This window comes from Saccoglossus kowalevskii, chromosome 22, assembly GCF_978046115.1.
Source record: "Saccoglossus kowalevskii chromosome 22, keSacKowa6.1, whole genome shotgun sequence".
Lineage (NCBI taxonomy): Eukaryota > Metazoa > Hemichordata > Enteropneusta > Harrimaniidae > Saccoglossus > Saccoglossus kowalevskii.
In genome coordinates this window covers 19,374,953-19,397,915 of record NC_140662.1, presented here as the reverse complement: position 1 = coordinate 19,397,915, position 22,963 = coordinate 19,374,953, and the positions used below count along the sequence as shown (strand labels likewise).

General features: G+C 35.1%; 1 protein-coding gene across 5 annotated transcripts in view; it reads right to left on the bottom strand.

Annotated features, from left to right (window-relative positions):
* The window catches only part of LOC100368448 (trafficking kinesin-binding protein 1-like), a 79,492-nt gene that overhangs the window by 8,474 nt on the left and 48,055 nt on the right, over positions 1-22,963 (bottom strand). For 4 of the 5 annotated variants that reach the window (XM_085495640.1, XM_085495637.1, XM_085495638.1 and 1 more), the window contains 10 exons: positions 8,325-8,401; positions 7,532-7,648; positions 7,078-7,184; positions 6,090-6,271; positions 5,407-5,537; positions 4,817-4,891; positions 3,400-3,531; positions 2,861-2,940; positions 2,092-2,298; positions 1,174-1,466 (listed from right to left, as the gene is read on the bottom strand). In XM_085495640.1, the coding sequence (XP_085351766.1) occupies positions 1,174-1,466; positions 2,092-2,298; positions 2,861-2,940; positions 3,400-3,531; positions 4,817-4,891; positions 5,407-5,537; positions 6,090-6,271; positions 7,078-7,184; positions 7,532-7,648; positions 8,325-8,375 (1,375 nt within the window). In that variant the 5' untranslated portion in view covers positions 8,376-8,401. Of the gene's footprint in view, positions 1-1,173; positions 1,467-2,091; positions 2,299-2,860; positions 2,941-3,399; positions 3,532-4,816; positions 4,892-5,406; positions 5,538-6,089; positions 6,272-7,077; positions 7,185-7,531; positions 7,649-8,324; positions 8,402-15,915; positions 16,227-22,963 lie in introns of those variants that run through there. The other variant, XM_006824077.3, reaches the window with a different exon arrangement.

The following is a 22,963-nucleotide window of genomic DNA, read 5'->3' as shown; positions in this document are numbered from 1 at the left end:
GCCGCCAGTCGGCCATTTCGAACTTGATCCGAAAAAAAAAATGACGTGCATCAAGGTCCTATTATGTTTAATGTATGTACCAAATTTGAATGAAATCCGTCCATGCATAACTGAGATCCGGGTCCGGAATGGTGAAAATGTGCGATTTCAATGCATTTTCGACCTTAAAGCGGCCGCCATTTGGCTATCGTTAATGAGATCATGAAACAAATGCACATACATATTTGTGACATGATGTACCTTGTGTGTGTGAAGTTTGAACTCGATCAATCCAAGCATGTCTCAGATACAGATCCAGAACTGAATTCTTTAAAACAAAATGGCCGCCAGTCGGCTATTTCGAACCCGATCCAAAAAAAAAAAAGACGTGCATCAAGGTCCTATTATGTTTAATGTATGTACCAAATTTAAACAAAATCTGTCCATGCATAACTGAGATTCGGGTCCGGAATGGTGAAAATGTGCGATTTTGATGCATTTTCGGCCTTAAAATGGCCGCTATTCGGCTATCGTTAATCGGATCATGAAAAAAATGCATGTGCATATGTCCCATATAATGTGTGATGTATGAGTGAAGTTTGAACTTAATCGGTCCATGCATGTTCGAGATACAGGTGATCACGGACGCACGGACGCACGGACGGACGGACGCACACAGGGCAAACCATAAGTCCCCGTTTTCGGACTACGTCCGAACGGGGACTAAAAAGATATATTCACTGGATTATATTTTCACTGATCACCAAACACTTTTGTTAATACTGGCTTATATATCTTATACTCGGCTTATATGTACTCTATTAGTAACGCATACACTAATAATAAGTGTGTTTATTCATTTCACCACCAGTTCCCTCTTTTCATCACAAATTCACAAAATAGTCCCTTTTATAGTCTGCACTTACCTGCAGAAGATAGGGACAAAAATAGCCATATTTTTTGAGTAAAAACTGAAAATTGACGCAAATTTTTTCTGTTGGCTCCAAAATTAGGATTCATTTCCAAAAATATTGAAGAATACAGAAAAAATAGTACAAAATAATTTGAGAAAGAAAGTCTGGTGGTGAAAAGGTTATGGTCGAAAGAAATCATAGTGTACAATACATGCAACTGTTGGTTTTACATGTACAAGTGCTTCTAATAGAGCAAATATAGAAATCGTATTTCTCTTACCCTCCATTGGTTTAACAATCTGTAGTCTTTCTGGGATATATGACCGGATTCCCATTCCAGATCCACTGGAATACCCAGAATACTCGGAAAGCTCAGAAAATGATCCAGTAGACATGATACTTTCCGGTGAGGTGCCAGTCGGTGTGACTGTGCCGGAACTATCACCCCCAGATTCTTTGTATTTCCGCTCAAATTCCTGATTTTGTCGTCTCATAGACAACCTCCTGAGGGCCAGTTCCAAATCGTTTGAACCAGGAATACCCGGACCACCTGGAAGTCGCCTTGTGCTGAAGCTGAGGACAAAGCAGGATTAAAACCAATCAAAATCAGATATGGACATAGAAATGCTAACAATATGCAGCTGTATTGATATTGAAGGAGGTAATACAATAAATTGAAGATTATGTGACAATGCCTTCATTCTTTAAGAATGGGGTCACCAGGTATGTTTTGAACAACAGAAAAATTAACAATTCACATAAGATTTAATTGTGAAATTAAATTTATTTTAATTTTTTTCAAATCTCAGAATTTTGATTGGTGACATATGAGAATTTCATAGGTTAGAATTATAAATATAATTTTCAGAAAGTTGACATTTAAATGTGATAATGTCGCTATTATCTTCAAGGATGTTTTGCATGCTCAGTAACATGCCCAGAGTAGTAGTGCAAAATTCAAATTCCTTTAAAATATACTGTAAAATACTTTATTTTAGCTGGACTTAATTTTCGCTGAAAAGACTTTTTGGATGTCTTGTATGGAATTTATTTTCACTGATTTTTGAAAAGTTGAATGTAAAATATAGGAAAAAAGGTATATTCGCTGGATTTCATTTTCACAGAATCATTCCTTCAGAGAAAATTAATTCCAAGCGAAAATAAAGTATTTTACAGTAATACTTTGTCACAATCTTACCTTCCAGTATCACTAGATTCCCCGTCGCCATGGTAATGATCACTATGGGGTGTACCTCTGTCTGATCCACCAATGGAGCTGCAAGGCGAGGTATGTTTACTCGTAAATGTAGATCCAAATCTAGATCCGGGGATACTATGAAAGCCACCTGAAAGACGTTTTGGATTTGCTGCTTTCACTGTCTTCATCACATTCCTGTTGTGAGCTCTAAAAATAAAAACGAACATATTTATGACTAACCTTTGTAACGCTCAGTGAACTGGACACCTCTGTGAACTGAATACCTCTGTAAACTGAACATCTTTCTGAACTGAATATCTCTGTGAACTAAACACCTTTGTAACCCTCAGTGAACAGAACACCTCTGTAAACTGAACACCTTTGTAAGCTGAATACTTTTGTAACACTCAGTAAACAGAACACCTCTGTAAACTGAACATCTTTGTGAACTGAACACCTCGGTAAACTGAACACTTTTGTAACCTCCAATGAACTGAACACTTTTGTAACCTCCAATGAACTGAACACCTTTGTAACCTCCAATGAACAGAACACCTTTGTAAACTGAACACTTTTGTAAACTGAACACGTCTGTAAACTTAACACTTTTGTAACCTTCAGTGAATTGAACACCTTTGTAAACTGAACACTTTTGTGAACTGAACACCTCTGTGAATGACAGTATTTCAGAATACACGTAAGTGTGACATTTTCACTCATCTTTTACACATTGCATTATAGATATATAATTGTGAATGTTTTGACTTACTTGTGTTCTTGCGAACTATAACCCTCAGCTGACATTAGACTGTGCTTAACTGTACTCTCAATCTCAGATGCCAAGGAATCCTAGGAAAATCAAGTTAGACATCATTTCGACACCGACAAATCATTCTGTTAAAGGGGAACCTTCCAAGCCCAGGGATTGCACCAAAGAATCATGGGACACTGTTTTTTCATGTTGTTTACAAAGTTAATCTATCTTTTGTTATCCTTTGTAATTTTAATCCAGAAAGTAAATTTGTTGTGAGATTAGGCTTAACTTGAAGTACCCCTTAAAGGATGGCATGCTTTTATTTGAAAAAAAAGCAAAATAATTAACCCATACATTTGTGAGTGAAATTGTTGGACTGAGCTTGGTCACATTTCTGAATATTAACAAAACCCATCATGGTTGAATAACTAATTAAATCACGATAACTGAAATTTACAAAATTACATTTTACAAAAAAAATGAATTGGTGATTTCAGAAGTAAACTTGGTGCGCAGATATACACAGTACTGTAAGCACTGCGGTAAATGCTTACTTGTGGAAACAGAGTGCGACTTGAAAATGACGGTCTGGTTGCCATGCTGGGCTTTCTCATAGATTTGGTTTCTTCTTGAAATTCTTCTAACATTTCCATGCATTGGGTATGTTTGTCTTTCAGATCTGTAAGCTAAACAACAAACAATGGAATACATCACACATCCTGACAGCTTATGACATTATCTTTTGGTGAACATCTTGACAATAAGCCATTATCAATTTCTACGATAGTTTCAGTTTGGAAATCATTGTGTAATCCATGGATATTTTTTTCCTAATGTTACATTGAGACAAAGTAAAACAAAATATTATACAATCTCACTGCTATGTGAGTAGGGATCTCTTCATAGTATTTTGTTGATGACATGTTTTACTCGATAGACATTCTGAATGGCTAAGGACACCCATAACCTACCAGGCTAAGTGTCAGCTAGGTGAACTTTAACAAAACAAACATTTTAAATTAAAATAATCATTATAAAATAATTATAACAAGCAGCCAGTCGGCTGAGATAGCTCCACTGTTAGCAATGCACATTTCAATAAAAGAACAGAAGATATCATTAGAAAATGAACAATATGTATAGTATCAAAGCAACGGGACTTTCAACAAGAATTCAAAAATATCACTTTTCACCAAAAATGACAAAAATAATCATCAAAATTAGATAATTGAAGATATCACCACGAAATTAACAAATCTGAAAGAGGTCCACATGTAGTACCTATATATGTAATATAAAAACAATCAGACTTTCAACAAGAAGTCGAAAATATCACTTTTTACCAAAAATGACAAAAATATTAAGGAAAATTAGAGAATTGAAGATATCATGAAATGAATAAATCTGTAAGTGGTCCACATGTAGTACCTATATATGTAATATCAAAGCAATTGGAATCGCGTTTTTTAACGAGAAGTCGAAAATATCACGTTTTACCAAAAATTACAAAAATATTCATCAAAATTAAAGAATTAAAAATATCATTATAAAATGAGCAAATCTGAGAGAGGTCCACATGTAGTACCTATACATGTAATATCAAAGCAATTGGACTTGCGGTTTTCAACAAGAAGTCGAAAATATCACTTTTTACCAAAAATTACAAAAATATTCACCAAAATTAGAGAATTTAAGATATCATCATGAAATGAACAAATCTGAGAGGGGTCTACCCAAGGTACATATACACCAAGTATCAAAGCATTCAGGCTTGTAGTTTTCAAGAAGAAGTCGAAAAAGTAAAACATTGACACGGACGACGACGACGGACAATCACTCATATGATAAGCTCCGCTCGACAAAGTCGACAGCGGAGCTAAAAATTGACACTGACGACGGACAATCACTCATATGATAAACTCCGCTCGACAAAGTCGACAGTGGAGCTAAAAACATGAATGAATGACTAACCTCTACTGTTAGTTCGTGTTGTGCCTCTTTACCAGCATCCAATTCTTTATGTAATTCTTCGTTCTCTATGGAAAGCTGAATAAAACAAACAAATCGTCGAAATTCATATAAGCTCATGTTTAGTACGTACTGAATATTCATACCATCAAATATATTAAACAAGGCCCTAATAAAGAATGCAACAATAAATGGGGACAAATGACTAATTTCACCACCAGACTTTCTCGCCTAAATTTTTCTGCACTTTTTTTTCTCATATTCTTCAAATATTCTTGAAATATTTCTGGAAATGGAATGAATTTTGGAGCCAACAGACAAAATTTGAGTCAATTTTCAGTTTTTACTCAAAATACAAAACAATTCCAATTTTCAGAAGGGAACTGCAGACTATAAACAGAGTTTGTGGTTATTTTTTTATTTGATGATGGCTAAATGTCCACTGTTACACTGTGAGAATTCAAATCTAACAATATGACAAATTCTTTTCTTCACAAACCAGAGAATTTAAAACCTCTGCTGCGAAAATCTCTGCACGCCAAATAATCTAAATATACTTTGACAATAAATATGTATCCCTGTGTGATACTTACTTTCTTGACTTTCTGTTGTAGATCTACTATCTGTGCAAGGAGACTTGTTGCTTCTTCTTGTTGTCTTTGTATCTCATCGTACTTTCTATAAAGTTCATCTCGGAGTACTTCTTCTCTCGTATTAGCTTCCCCTGAAGAACGCAAATTTGAAATTCATTCGATTGACGCACACATGGAACTAGCCAGATGACGAGATCTCCATCACACCTTTTTTTATAAATCCTTGATACTGTACTTGATACTTTATTTTTTCTTGGAAATTATTTTTTTGCTATTTTTATTTAACCGATGATTTCATGAAAATAAAACCCAGCGAATATATTTTTTTTCCTATAATTTACATTCAATTGTGAAAAATCAATGAAAATGAATTTTATACAAAACAACCAAATACATTTTTATTTCAGTGAAAATTAATTCCAGCCAAAAATAAAGTATTTTAAGTAGTAGACCTACTACTGTAAATGCATTAATTATTCACTGGGTTTTAATTCACTATTTTTGCTGCTAAGTAAAATCCGCTAAATTAAATCTGTGAACATGTAAAATAACAATAAAACTGATTGTTTCCTTGACAAATTCGTGAAATTAAAACACAGAGAATACGCTAAAAACATCAAATATTGAAATCAAATGTCAGTGAAAATAAATGGTTTAACAGTACAGCAAAATATGAAACGTACCTAATTGCTTGACACAGTCATGCACTAGTTGATTTTCTTTTTCTTCATAGTTTGAAGTTTCGTTTCCTAACTGTGCAGTTTCAAGTTTCAGTTGAAGATTTTCTTCTTCAAGTTTTGCACATTTCGTATTTAAAGTATCTATGTCATATATGGATCCTCGAAAAGAATCACCACGCTCTCGTCTGAAAAACAAAACAAGTTACCGATTAATTCTGTAAATTTCACAATGTAAATAGAATGTCTATCAAGGCATTGGTATCTCTATTCTCAGGGGGCGGGGCTATGTCACAGAAAATACTACTTGCTAAGATGTGCACCACTGTACAATGTATTTCTATGGGCTCTGCACAAGCTGCTGTGGAACGCCGGTCGAAGAGTCAACAAAAACAGTCAAGTCAAGAAAACAGCGCAAGCTCAACTATGAGCCAATGCTGAATAAGAAAATTTATACATGTTGCACATGTGGGGGTAATCTTGTTACATTGTTCAGGACCATCCCAAAGTACATTTACAAAGTACATAACCATTTTTTTTACTGGTAGTGGTTGCCAGACAATATGATATCAGAATAACTTCATTTGTATGCTTTAAATTTGTGATTGGAATTTTAGCAAAACCAACAAGTACATTTAAAGGGGTATTCGGCAGGGTCAACATTCCAATATAGTTGGTTCCACTTTAAAAGAATCTGTTTAATTTTCAACTTTTATAATAACACCATTTGACAATTAAAACCAACCGCTTCAAATTTGAGTACTCAGCTCATTCAGGGCTCTATGTTTTAATTATTATTTAATTATTAAATTAAATTAATTAGAGTATGAAATTATTATGGATAAATAATTGCGCGGAAATGAGATCACCTTGACTCCTTGCAGAATGACTGATAGTCTGACCTGGTAGAAATGTGTCACATTGCTAGGCAACACAAACCTGCCCACACTATGACATCACAGTCACATCAATACAGATATGCAAATTGACTCACCCTGATGATGATGAGGTCTCATCTTCCGATTCTGTATAAATAATTTCATTTGTATAAATTTGTAATAAATCTGTTTTTAAATTAATTTCGTGAGTAAGCTGAGAAACCTGCAATGAAAAATAAAACAGGAAATTTGTATATTACAGAGTGATTGTGCTTAAGAAACAGGTGTTATTATATTACATGCATCTAACTGATATACGAGTATTGTAATTTACTTTCCAAAACGTCACAGACACGAACATTCAGCCTAACTCGCTGCCATATTTTGAACAGCAGTTTACTGTGGAGCAATGGTTCATACAAGAACGAACAAGTTTAACTGAACTGCGAAATACCTACTTGAAGGTGCTGATTCTAAAACAGCAACATATTTGCATGATAATTTAAACCCAGTAAAATGTCAACAAAAGAACAATTGAGCTAATTTTTGTTGAATTATGGGAAAGGTCACCTTCTCAGTGGCATGAGTTAGTTGTTCTTCCAACTGGTCATTTTTCAGTTCTAGATTTTTGTTCTGCTGCAAAAGGGTTTGACCAATTTTGGCAGCGAGTTCCAAGTCTTTTTCTTTCTGTAGAAGAAATGAAATAAAATAAATATCAATATATGAATGTAATAGTTCATGCAGTATGAAGACAACGAACAGAGAGAACAGAATAACTGAAATATATGTCATGTACAGTTTTGACAAGCTCTTCTCAAAATTTCAAAGTTTTGTGCAACGTACATGGCCACTATTTGATGAGATTAATGAAGCAATGCATCAAGCAATGTACATTGTACTGTCTGTTTCCTCATAAGTTGCTTCGTTGTATGCTATAATCACATCACAAAGTTGAGACGAGCAAAATCAGCAGAAAAACATCAGTTTTTAAGACAGGTAATCACTTATTGTCACAGAAAATTATTTGCCTCATGTACACATTATTGTTATTGTTTCCACCGTTGCTTCATGTACAACTGCCTTTAGGTAAAATCTAAACTTTTCTTTTAATTTTAATTAAATTAGCATAATGTGTATACCATCACCATATTCATCCAGCAGAAAAACATATCAGTTTTAACTACTCGGTAATCACTTATTATCACAGTAAATTAAGTGCCTCGTGTACATATTATTGTCATTGAATTGCTTCAATCTTTGCTTCATGAACAACTGCTTTTAGGTAAAATCTGAATTTAATTAAATTAGCATAATGTGTATACCATCAACATACTCATCCACATAAAATTTCTACATGACTTACTTCTTCCAGAAGTCTTGTCACTGCATCTATATCATTGTATGTTTTGGTCATCTGGCTTACACGCTCAGCACATAAAGCTTCAAGAAAACAGACACAAAATAAATTATACATGGATTTATTTAATTTTGACAGAAACCTGTGTAACACCTTATACTGTAAAATGATTTTCACTGGGTTTAAATTTCACTGATTTATCATTTCAGGCATATTCAGTGGGTTTTAAATTCACAGTTTTATCATTTAGATAATGTGTTCTATGCTCAATTTCACATATTCACTGGGTTTTAATTTAGCGCATTTTCCAGTCAGCGAAATAAGCAAAATTAAAACCCAGTGAATAATTAAACCCTTTTACAGAACGGAAATCTTATATGTGATCGAGCGAAAAGACATATCTACAAGATATGCCCAAGCCACCAAGTACATATTCACAAGACAGATCAGTTGCGGTTTGAGTAAGTCATTTACACTCGTCTGTCAAATAGACTCACGTCATCGGTAGGTATGAAACCGTAGAATACGTAGCAAGTAACTTTAGATCAGTAGCTGTGATGAAGTACGTTTTGATTTGTAAACGGAAGACTGTTACAATGCCAAAACAACTATTGAATTTAATAACATGTTCAGTAATTACGGAAGGGTGGATGTAGACTTTGATTGCCGTAGGTGTATGGTATCTTTTTTTGTCAATAACAATGCAGGAAGAATTCATTGATATACAGGGAGTCAAGTTACATAACACGAGTCACCTATGACAATATACCATTGTTATTCGTACAGTTGTACCCCATAAAACACTACAACGAAATGACCTACACATGGTCATTCACTCCGGAATACTGAAATATTGCACCAGGGAGGGATTTTGGGACCACTGACAGACTAATTCAACTTAATGTATCAATAGCCTATGTAAACACATGGGTTGGCCCTGAGACGTCATTGTATAATACAAACTTATTGATTCAAGTGAATTGATAGAATGCTGAAGTCTCGAGGCATGTAGTTATTCTTTTCAGTACACAAGAAATCTATAATTCACATTTCTTTGATTTTAAAAAAATTGGATGGTGAAATCATAAAAATTGTTGACCTACATATACACTCAATAACACTAGAGTTTTTGATTTACATTTATTATGGATATAAATTAAAATAAATTCAATAAAATCTGACTGTACTGTTAAACTGTTATCACATTTATAAATGTTATAAATTAATACTCGGATCTGTCATTCATTCTAACTATATCAGCCATATTTATACAACATATGCTGAAAAAATGTTTATCCCCAGGTTAATAAAACGATTATCGCATTACCATTCAGATAGAGGCAAGACCATTGATTGGAAATAAACTTGACCATAAAAAAATTGTGGGCACTGTTTATTGTAATGATATTCAAATTGGAGGCTTTAATGTTGAAAGCTATATTCAAACCATATAAATCATTAATTCTTCCTGACAAATGTAATGTCAAAAAAGAACCCTTCTCAGAAGGGATGCATTTTTCGCAAAATTGTCTGAAAAGATTATATTCATTTTATCATTTTTGCTGTACATGTATTAAAAGGGGTAGGTGTTAGCGTTATCCCCACCCAACCCTCCTCTCCCGGGGATGGCTATGCATAATTTATTTTTGGAGAGCAGAGAGGGGTTTATTTTATTAACTCTGAAGTCAAAAAGCAAAGAATTACTGCATGACGATGCAGGGCCACCCTTATAAATAGAAGCCAGACATTCTTAGGGTATCTTGCTAAGAAGATATGCCTATCTGAAGCAAGTCTCACAAATCTAACAGTGTGGGTAGAAGGACAGTGCACTGACAGGACCCTACGGTTATCTAAAGCTGATAGGAAGGGAGTTTTTACAGCGATTAAGAATCTACTTTAATAATTTATATTGACGAGTGAACTATATAAATGAAACTTCACCGTGCTGAGATTTTAGAGCTTATATTGCCATCCATGGGAGTCACCAAACAAAAGATATCGTTATAGAGGGACACATTTATATTGGCAGCGAATGATTGGCAACCATGGTGGGCGATTTTAAATATGTGAGATAAAACTGGACTCACAGTTTACGATATAATCCTGGTACATGAAGTAGCATAAAAGACGGGTGTGGTCTGTGTTACAAACAATGCCACTTTGTTGTAATTTCCGGAGAATACAAGTTTATGTTGTCATCCGTCTGCGAGATGCAGTGCCATTCAGACAAAATGACTTGCGGGAATGAAGTTTGTCTACAGTCTATCGCCAAACTTATTGAAATATATAGGTTGTGTTCATAGAAAAACCTGATGAATATAGCTGTCAGCAATTTAACTATGATCAGTACGGGTACTCACAGTGATTTTAAGAGTTACATAGTCCAGCCTACCTTTCAGCTCCACAAGCAGCTCAATTGACATTACATTCCATGCAATACAGATACATTTTGTAAATATGAACGACCCAAAAAAGTAGGTTGGGTCTCCTAACATGCGATCGGTCAGCATAAACGAAGTACAAAATGTGGTGGTTTATGGGTCAAAGTCCAATCACATGTTAATCTTTCAACGTGACCAATTGAATACATGGTAACATCTCACCAATTATACATTGCAAGTCTTGACCAATTAAATGTGTCGTTACATCTTAGATTTCACTATACTGAGACAATTATAACAAGTTAAACCTAAAAAAGTGAGTACACAATCTGGATGCGTAAATTACAAAATTATAAATATATTAATATATTGTAAATCATTTTATTTTCAACAGAATTAATTTTTGAGATTTTGTAAGAATCAAAGTCACCACAATCACATCTAATAATACCAAATGAAATGATTTCTATAAAATTTTGCATTTTTTTTGTTGCCAAAATTTGTTTTCGTGAAATTAAATCGATTCACAGTACATAATCTCCTGCTTGTTTGCTTTGTACAAATACTCAAGTAAATTATTAATCTGAGTTGTCATTTATCGACAATGAATGAAGCTATAAAATCTAGTCAAAAATTATTCATATTAAAAATCAGAATGCATAGGTGTAAAGTATGTATCCCAGCATGCAACATGATTGTTATGAAACTTGTTAAAAGAACATGTGCAAAGCATGATGGGAGATATGGTTGACTATATAGTTGTAGCGAGTTGGGTGATCATTTGATGTCACTTTATCTGAATTCATCTGACAGAGGGCAGCATACCAGTATCACCTATGTAGACTAATATTGATTCCAACGAACATCAATTTGCAAAACGAAAAGGTCATCGAAAAGGTTGGGCATTGCGTGATGAATGGAATTTTCCGTTAAAACTGTCATAGCTTATTATTGAACTGTAATTTTTTCATGATGGTATGTTAACATCGAAATAGCTCAGTGGTTATGCTCTCTCCTACTGGCCACGTGAGGGCAGTAACCACCTGTTGATTGCTGAGTAGGAAGAGCACATTCACATATTAGTACCAGCTCGAATTTGTGTTTAAAAAAACATCAATGCGAGTAAATACTCGCACTTGGTGAGTAAAAACTGAATAGTATACGTGTGCCTCAGATTACAGTTGTGGTTCAGAGTGTCAAAATAAATGAAGGAAACGCAACACCGTAAACATTTGATTAGTACATTGTTCATTTCCCTCAAAGACGTGCAGGTTTTACTTGTGTAGTAAATTTTCAGTTGTTCCTCGACAGTGCTCGTCGGAAGACTTGTTACAATTTTATTTGTTTACATATGAAATGACTTTGAACCTGAGACATTCAGCTTCTGACCAACAATTGAACTTCCTAGACTGTATATGTACATGACCTGTTAAAACGTTCAATACGAGTTTAATGCACTCAAATTTAACGAAAAACACAACTTTTAAGCTTATATGGAAACTATGGAAACATCCAATTTGTATTGGGAAAGCAATTCCCACAAAATCAACACTCAATATTGTGTGTAGAAATTCAGTTTTATAAATGAGTGAAACATTTTCAAGAAAAGTATGTCTTTTGATTTATTAACCTCAGTCAAGGGAAGGATGAGTGACACGTACATTTGCTCAATTAGCGAATAGCAAAAAAAAGACATCATATAATACCATTAGTGAATCACCCCAATCACAGAATTTGCAGTTAATATTACTTGTGGAATGCAAGTTTTAGAATTTAAATTGCCGTTGAACTATGAAAGAAGTTATTTACACAATATATACACTCACTTCCCCCTTTGACTGGGCACCTCTTTCTACGTCGGTAGGACTGTCGTAAACCTGTGCAGTATATACTATTTTTTTCACTGTAATATACAGGGTGTACATGCGTACAATATTTATATAGGTATTACGGCATGTACATGTATGGTGATCGATTAATAAAAGATACATTGTATCATATGTATGTACAACTTGTAGGGTATCTTGACACTGAACGGTACCCCAACCCAGTGACGTAAATGAGCAAATTACCAATTATTACACACAGCTATATCAACACCCACAACTTAAGTTGAATATTAAGTTTGGTTGCTAGGATACCAAACAAGAGATGTTATGTTTTTGATCATTTCAATAAAATACTCAATTTCAATAACAAGTCCTCGTAAGTTTCTCTGATTGCCAGAATGCAAACAATCAATGTAAATGAAATAAAATCTTAGTGTTTACTTCATTATTTTTTTTATTATTTAGGTCAAGAAAAAAAATTGTGTGGTTCTTACAACTCGACCTACCATATTTTTTACTGCCAGACTAAACTTTTTTTTCAATATTTGAGAAAACGTCACAAACTTGTGTCAGGCTTTGAATGAAGTTTTACCGGAATTCAAAACAAAACTGGGTTATGTAAACAACGTTACACAAGATTTATGACTCGCTTCAAAACAAGTCCTTATAAGCAAGAACACAATGAAACTATTATAACCAAGCAAAAATATATAGAAAACCCTACCTACCGGTACACTATTTTTGAAAAGCATTTTATGGAAACCACAAAAAAAAAATGATTTTGCCTAAATTATTTATTTTTCATATATTTTATAGTTTTGAAAAAAAATAGTATAAAAAATATCTGAATTATTATTATTTTTTAAATTAAAAAATCAAAAGAAATTTCTCCACAAAAGTTTCAATTTTGATCAGACTGGGGTTGAGTAGAAGGCAACTCATGGAAATACATGCCCCTAAGATAGGTGGCGCTATTTATACAGTAGTGTATATTATGGTATATTAATATTTAAATTGACCACCAGCCTTATGCAAAATAGTATGCCCATGTTTGGAAATAAAGCAAGGGAGGAGACAGATTCAAAGGTCCAATATCACGATGTTGACTGGTCCGAGTTAATAGTGCATTAAACTGCAGACAAGATGTGACATTATGAACTGTGTTGGCAGTGCAGAATACAATGGCGTAACATATTATGGGATATGCAGTGGTGTAATTATGCAACCAGGTTATGAGAACACGCCACCATTCACTTTAATTTCAAGAGACACACATTTTTTATCGGGGAACATTTCTCTGGGGGTCCTATAATACAGAGTGTGAGTGACTTTTGTGAAATGTTGTCTGCACAAAAGCCATAAAATTCTGAAATAAAAAAAAATTTCTAGCAGTGAAAATAGATAATAGATAATAATGTACTTTGAAACAAGGTATATTTATAGTTCTAAATTTATGTCTTTCGTGGTTATGGGTATGGGTAGAAAGTAAATTATCCGTATGGCAGTTGCTTTAGTAGCGCTAAAAATGGACTTCACTAGATGGTTAAAATAAGTCATATTTTAATGATTCCGCATACAGTAAACTTAATACTGTAAAATGACTAATTTTCACTGGGTTAAAATTTCACTGATTTACCATTTCAGGCATATTCAGTGGGTTTTAAAATCACGGTTTTATCATTTAGATAATGTATTCTATGCTAAATTTTCCGTTTTCACTGGGTTTTAATTTAGCGCATTTTCCAGTCAGCGAAATAAGCAAAATTAAAACCCAGTGAATAATTACCGCCTTTACAGTATTTGGTTTATGTGTACTTCTATTGAATATGCATTTGTAATACAAGTAAATACAAAACTATCTCAGTGATAGGGGTGGGTACAGCGAATGTGAGACTAGTTTTACTGAGCAGCTTGCTTACACAACCTCACCATTAATTGCTAACGGTTTTATATTGTGAGAAATTGCTTGACTGCATCTGAACAAGGCCGTATTTTCTGATTTAATGCAACCTTCAATCATTCATGCAATCTGGTTGTTGAAGGACAGCGTACAAAATGATACTTTTCAAGTTAGAAAATAAGCTTGTGATTTAAACAAACAAAAACGTTAACGCTACACATCATGCAATAGAAATGTTTACTTCCAATGTACTCCTCTCATCCTCAGTGTGAGTAAATAAATATACCAAGTTGTACATCAAATTTATCAAATGCAAATTTTTTCCCAAAAGCAGAAATTAGAGAGGAAAAATAAAGGATATTTTTCATTTTCATGTTATCATGTCAACAAAGGAGCTGACGAAGAAAACAAAAATGATTTTTTCTTAAGATTAAAACTGTATCACTCAGACTAACATTAATGTTCACCAAAAAAAGAAAAAAAGGAAAAGACCTTGACCGTTTCCAGCAAAATCATTAAAGCATAAAATCCACAGTTTGGACTCAAAATGAGTTGATTAAATTCAATAAAACCTCTAGATTATAGTAGGAGTGTGTTAAGATGTGATGAAGTATAAAAATTCACCAATAAATGTGTTCAGTTTGGAGAGTTTTATCACTGAAACTATGCCTGTAATTTGCAAAGGTTTTAATCTTGTGTGGATTTATGTGAAAGACTATCAACGGAATGCTTTTTATCTAGAATTCATTGATGACACACAAAAATGCGAGAAATATCTTCTGTACGTACAATATAGGATTGCAGTCATAATTACCTAATAATTACAAGGACAACTATACAATTGAAAGTGGTTTTCGTTTCAAAGTAAAACAAAAATGCCTCTAAATGAAAATTCCAATTTTTTTTTGCTTTAAACGATAAATTGTTACAAATATACTAGTAATGTGACTGACGTAGAGTGTAGTCAGAACTCAACACTACAGTGAGGTAAAAAAAACGACAACAGCCAAATTAACAATTTTGGTGTTTTAAATATAAAAAATTACTGTTCGTTAAGGGTTACATTTATTATTTGGCAAGTTGGAGCCATAAACAATGAGTGTGGGGTTGGTTAACTCAGAACCCAGAAAACTATTGTAGAAGGCAGTTTGTGTTCATACAATGTACTTTCAGAGAGGTGATAACGATGTCTTCAATTAAATCTGAAGTATTTTGAAAAAAACGAAAGATTTTTAATTAGATCATACCCTCTGGCATAGCAGTATTGAAACAGGCCGAAAAACATTGTAACTTTTCTTTCAGCAGCTGGTTAAAAAGGGCAGTTGGTGGATAACATTTTTTTTTTCATTTTCTTTAAGTCAATAAAAACTTTTTATTTACATTTTTAAACAGAAAATCTAAAGCTGCACCAGAATCTGCTGCACTATCTAGTGTTGAAAATAAATGTTGCGTGGACATCAAAATATTGTAAATAAACGTTTGTTTACCTCTCTCCACCTGACACGTCAATGTATTCAGATCCAAACGGATATTCTCAGTAGCCAACACATTGGTCACTTCCAACTTGGTATACGATGTACTACCAAGCGGGGACTTTTTAATTGGAGCACTGTTCTTGCAAAATAAGCACATGATATCGCAGTAAACTAAACTTCAGCCGTACTAGCAGCGCTTACAAGACGGCGGTAAAAACACAAAACAGCAAGCACTTCCAACCCATAGATATGCCACACTGACTGTATTACCAGAGTGAACAGCAGAATTATGTTAATAGCCGGACAATAACATTTACATCTAATCTGCATATGAACAGTAATTGGCTGCCAGTAAACCTTACTAGCCTGAAAGACCTTAGCATAAAGAATGGGCAGTGTTCATAGAAATGCTAATGTAATGGTGGCTTACGTGCAATAAATGACATGCTTGATGTCTGATTATGTAAAGATCTATGATGTATTGTCTGTGTTTAGGAAAGGGAATGAAAACAAGTCAGGTGGGGAATGAATTAATTAGCTGGGTGGTGGGGGTGATGTCAAAGCACATGTTATCTGTTTGAAAAGCAGCAATCGGTCACCGTGTATTACTGTATACAGATTTAATGTTTACAATGCTCTCTATGCTCTTACCAAAACACACAGCTTGTAGTAAATAGTGACAGTTGTTTGGTTACGCACATGTGAATTCTGTAAATAAACATCGCATCGTTTGTATATACTGCCAAAGCCTCGTTCGTTTAAGTCGGGTATGAGGATTAATTTTAGGAGAGTAACTGCTCATCTTTTTTTTTTTTTACATGCCTCTCAGTCGACACTAATAGAATATATCAAGGCCAATGTGGTCACCTTGACCAATGATTAATGACCCAGCAGATTTTGTTTTAAAACAAGAAAATATTGTGTTTTTTTGTATAATCTATGAGAAAATCAATAAAAAAAACATATGGTGATGCAAATAAACAAGATACCAGTTATATTATGACAAAATACGACAAAAACGTCAACAACTGAAAAAAGGGGAATAAACAGGTATTAGTACTTAAGGGGTAATAAAGGGGGTGTTAACACTTAAGAGTGGTGAATAAAGGCGGGAGGCACCCATATGCTGGAAAGTGCAGGTGTCTGTAACAATGTGGATACACACTACATGGTTACATATTTAGTGAGAATGCCAATAATGCTATGGTCCCAGGGAAGCTGATATGATTTAATGAGTCACTCACTATACAGGTAATAAACCAGGATGATACTGGGGGCACTTTTACCCTTTTCACCAGACATTCTCACCCAAATTTTGCACTTTTTTCTTATATTATTCAATATTTCTGGAATTTAACCCTAATTTTGTAGCCACCAGACAAAATTTGAGTTATATTTAAGTTTTACTCAAAAAATATGGCTATTTTTGTCCTAATCTTCTGAAGGAAAGTGCAGACTATAAATGGGACTATTTTGTGATGAAAAGAGAGAACACAACATGTATCTGTTGATACGATTTTTTCCCATTCATTTTAGTTATCTATAGAGACTATTAGCAGGCAAGGAGGACTTGGAGACACAAAAATGAGTGATATTATTAGAATTTTTATTGAATGAGCAAAAATGAATTTATTATTTGAAAACTGAGCATGTCTGTCTAGTAGTTGTATTAATTCCCAGGGTCAACTGACTTTCAGTGATGCGCAGATAGACCATTAAACTAGCATATGGTGTTCAGCCATATTTTTGCATATGATAGTAGTATAACTGTGGGTCACATGTGCTAAATCAGGAGTTCCTATTGGTTAGTTTATTTGCATATGATAGTAGTATAACTGTGGGTCACATGTGCTAAATCAGGAATTCCTATTGGTTAGTTTATTTGTGATGAGCAGAGGGAATGGAAAGAGTACTTCGATGAAACATTTTCCAAAATTGAAAAATGCTCATAAAAACATGCTAATGTCTGTATACAAATACAGTACAGTCCAGGCTGAACTGAACTTCCAAGCGTGCTATCAGCTAAAGTACAGTTCAGAAAAATAACTGAACTTCGAAGCTTTTCATTTTCATAAATCATTGTCATCCATAATATCAACTTATTCATTGAAGTATTTTTTTTTTTTTTTTTTTTTTTTGCCAGGCGACATTGAATGTCACTGTTTGTCTGTTTTTTTGTATGTGCAAATTGCAAATGCTAGTGCTGACACATAGTGCATTTTTACCACAGAAGTCATATTCATGTTTGGGACTACATGACAGGGCTGTTTGGCCATCTCCCTATCAAATGGCAATTTTAATGCGCTATCCTGGCTAGGTCAAACACAAGCACCTGCGGACCTTAACCAAGGTTCCCCCAAAGTGGCATTTGTGAGTGAATGAATCTCGGCCAATGGAATAGGCCTGCCCATTGAGTCTGTGTCACACTCACCCAGGGTAGGGGTCGACCCATTGGATGTTCAGTCTAAGGTAGGATTTGAACTTGGGTCTACCGGCCACGAGTGTGATGCGACAACTACTAGGCTACCAGTGACCGGTAATCATTGTATTATTTACCTATGTTTCAAATATAAGATCACTCTCCACAATACAGATATGTCAGTTTTGAAAGCAAGCTAAACTTTGAGATAGCTAAGTATTAGCTAAGTGATAGGTTGAGCTTGGACCACACTGAGTCAAAACTTGTCATCTATGTTTACAGTACTGCTGTTTATGGCCTCTGTCATAAATGTTGAATCATGAAAAATCTGATAGGTGATATCGGCTTAGAGGGAACACTGCTGTGTCTAAGTAAATTAACAGATCTGTTAAAAATTACATCATTTAGGTAATGTAGTAATGTAGAGAAAGATGTGGGTTAGGGCAATTGAACTATGACCAGGCGGTAAATAAACAAAGCTGAAATGACGGTGTCCTGACTGAATCAGTGTTACTAGACTTAACGTGTGTTACGTGCGGATGTTAGGTGCCAATATAAACAACTCCCTGATATTTTGCACGTGAAATTGTTCGAAACACTGATTACTGCATCTTTCACAACTATACTTAGTCACATAGAAGCTCAACAGCAAAGCCTTGGTATAAACTGCAAAGTTACAACTTGACAAATAGTTCAAGCAGTTTATAACAGAAGTACAAAATAGTGTGAATGGCCGTAGGAATGTGCTACCAAGCCTTGTTTGATGCTAAACTTGAGTAGTTGCTATGACAGCCATCTAAGGTCATGATAAAATACACATATAATAAATAACGTCAAAAGTTTGAGAATTTATAATTGTTTGTGATGGGCTTAAAAGGCTGGCTGCTGTAAATTACTGTAAAACAACATGAAATAGCTGTATGTAATTTTAGCGAATTGAACTCAATGTATGAATTAACTGAATTTTAGCTTAGCTAAGTATCATCATTCTCATCATGAGAAGATCTTTATTTTGAAACAGCTACTTTTTGAATTAGCGATATTACAGATTAGCTGAACAAGCTAAAATAACATGATAGCTAAATACTCATGTTAATAGTACCACATTCTCTAATACACAAACCAACAATTGCATTTTATTGTACTGTGAAACACTTTATTTTCGCTTGGAAATAATTTTCGCTGAAAGAATAATTCAGTGAAAATAAAATCCAGTTAATATAACTTTTTTCCTATATTTTACATTCAGCTCCTTAAAAATCAGTGAAAATAAATTCCATACAAAACACCCAAAAAGTCCATTCAGCGAAAATTAATTCCAGCTAAAATAAAGCATTTTACAGTATTCTGAATAAGAATTTAATTTGACCATAGCCACACCCTTAGTAATACAAGTGTATCACCTAGCAATAGATCAAATATGGTATTAAGTATTTTGGTAATTTCAGATGTTTTCGTCAGGTTGCAAGTGATGACATAGGAAGGACAATTTGTTTAAGGACGGGGGTTGCTGTGCAGCCCTTTTTCGAATTTCATATAAACAAACAAAGTATTTTACATGTATTATATACATAACTATGAGTCCCATATCGAACAGGATACGACGCAATGACTCCACCTTTAAGAGTAATCTAATAGCTCAAAATATTACCCATCAGCCACTGCTGTTCAACAGAATGGTTTGACACAACAACCTTTGGCTAATAACAGAAAAACATTTTTTTTAAGGGATGAAAGAAAGGAGCACTATGTCAATCAACAGGTGGTTGAGTTTAGAACATTCAAATATATAATTGAATAATCCTTCCACAAATTGACCGTATGAAAGGGATTTGTGAATACATGATAGATACATGTAGGTAGATTCAGATTCAGATTATATTCTAACAACACTCAATCTTAAATTCAGCTTTAGTTTCAGACTTTTCAGCTTTGGATTCAGACTTGGAATCAGATGCTCATCCTCAATTCAGATTCTGGCTTCAGATAAAATGGAAAAGATGAAAAATAAATATAAAAACATTCAAACTGAACAATACTGGATACAACAGAAGCTTCAGAATTAATCACACCATGAAGAACACACAGATTTTACACATACATATATGCAACAACGCCATATGAGACACACATCAAAATAACACTGCTCCATGTACTTGTATGCAACAACACCATATGAGACACACATCAAAATAACACTGCTCCATGACCTTCAAGTAACATTTCATTTTAAAACCTTAGCTAATCAATCATTCGCAAATTACAGAATAATATTTCTTTTTGCATTATCTGAGGAATGGTGATTAGCTGTGAAGCAACAGGTGATTGGTGCTGTGATAGATGATAACAGGTCACATGACATAGTCCCGGTCCATTTTCAATGTCAGTTCATATAGGATTGCTCGTGTACAGTGAATTCAATTATTCAAAACGTGTAGCAGATTAAAGGCTCTGGCAAATCTTAGAGTTATGTACACCCACAAATGATCATCAGAAATTGAAAAGACGTAAATACAATGTACGCATGAAGTGTATGCGTAAAGTGTGATTACAATAAGTAATTGAAACTGCACACTTTGAAAGAAGCATAAGTAGCCATCATTTTGAAACTGATTTATGAACACAATTCATGACATATGGTAGTTTCTGTCTGTATTTCTATGCATTTGATTTGATAAAACAAAAGGAAGATGGAATCACCTCAAAGAAATTTGATTAAGGCAAAACAAATGAAAAGCACATGAAACTATTCTTCTAAATCCAAGCAACATCGGTTCACATAGAACATTGATTTTAGAATATACATGTAGTTCATTTTTGGTTGCCGAACACAGAGTAGCACATCAAAGTCAGTGACTTGATGACACCCTCAGATGCTAAAAACTCAATCACAAGGTAGATATCTTGCAAACACTGTACCTGTAATATCTATTACAGTTCATATACTAGTACTACTTATTATTCAAAAAAGATTTATCCAAAAATATAACTTGGAACTAAACTTTTATTCTAGCCATCTTCTTTCTTCATATTACCACTGATATGCTCCTTCCCCCATGCATCTACTGATATGCCCCTTTCCCCCATTGGTCCACTGATATGCCCCCGTTCTACTGATATGCCCCTTTCCCCCATTGGTCCACTGATATGTCCCTGTTCTACTGATATGCCCCTTTCCCCCATTGGTCCACTGATATGCCCCCGTTCTACTGATATGCCCCTTTCCCCCATTGGTCCACTGATATGCCCCCCCGTATCTACTGATATGCCCCTTTCCCACATTGGTCCACTGATATGCTCCTTCCATGTGTCCACTGATATGCCCCTTTCCCATGTGTCCACTGATATGCCCCTTTCCCATGTGTCTACTGATATGACCCCTTTCCCATGTGTCCACTGATATGCCCCTTTCCCATGTGTCTACTGATATGCCCCTTTCCCATGTGTCCACTGATATGCCCCTTTCCCATGTGTCCACTGATATGCCCCTTTCCCATGTGTCCACTGATATGCCCCTTCCCCCATGTGTCCACTGATATACTTCTTCCCCATGCGTCCACTGATATGCCCCTTACCCATGTGTCTACTGATATGCCCCTTTCCCATGAGTCCACTGATATGCCCCTTTCCCATGTGTCTACTGATATGCCCCTTTCCCATGTGTCTACTGATTTGCCCCTTACCCATGCATCCACTGATATGCCCCTTACCCATGCATCCACTGATATGCCCCTTTCCCATGCGTCCACTGATATGCCCCTTACCCATGTGTCCACTGATATGCCCCTTTCCCATGTGTCCACTGATATGCTTCTTCCCCGTGCATCCACTGATATGCCCCTTTCCCATGTGTCTACTGATATGACCCTTACCCATGCATCCACTGATATGCCCCTTTCCCATGTGTCTACTGATATGCCTCTTTCCCATGTGTCCATTGATATGCCCCTTTCCCATGAGTCCACTGATATGCCCTTTTCCCATTGGTCCACTGATATGCCCCTTTCCCCCATTGGTCCACTGATATGCCCCTTTCCCATGTGTCTACTGATATGACCCTTACCCATGCATCCACTGATATGCCCCTTTCCCATGTGTCTACTGATAAGCCCCTTTCCCATGTGTCCACTGATATGCCCCTTTCCCATGTGTCTACTGATATGCCCCTTTCCCATGCATCCACTGATATGCCCCTTTCCCCCATTGGTCCACTGATATGCCCCCCCCCCCTGTGTCCACTGATATGCCCCTTTCCCCATGTGTCTACTGATATGCCCCCTTGCCCATGTGTCCACTGAAAGGCCCCTTTCCCATATGTCTACTGATTTGTCCCATTAAGGGATAATAATTAAGCTAGAAATGAGCATAAGACTTCCTCTGTTACTGGGTGTACAGATAGAGGCAGTAAATTATAAAGATCAACAGTGGGTCAATGCTGGGGAGACTTGTAAGGAATGTAGTCACAATAGACGTATTGAAGATGTATTGAAGACGTTTAATCCACAGCTATCACCTCATGGTGTAAGTAACAAAGGTTATGTTGTTCACTTGGCACAAAGAATAAACAACTCACAGTCAGTAGTTAACGAACAAAGAGACATTTATATGACTGTTCAAAAGAATGGCATTTCACGCTTTGTA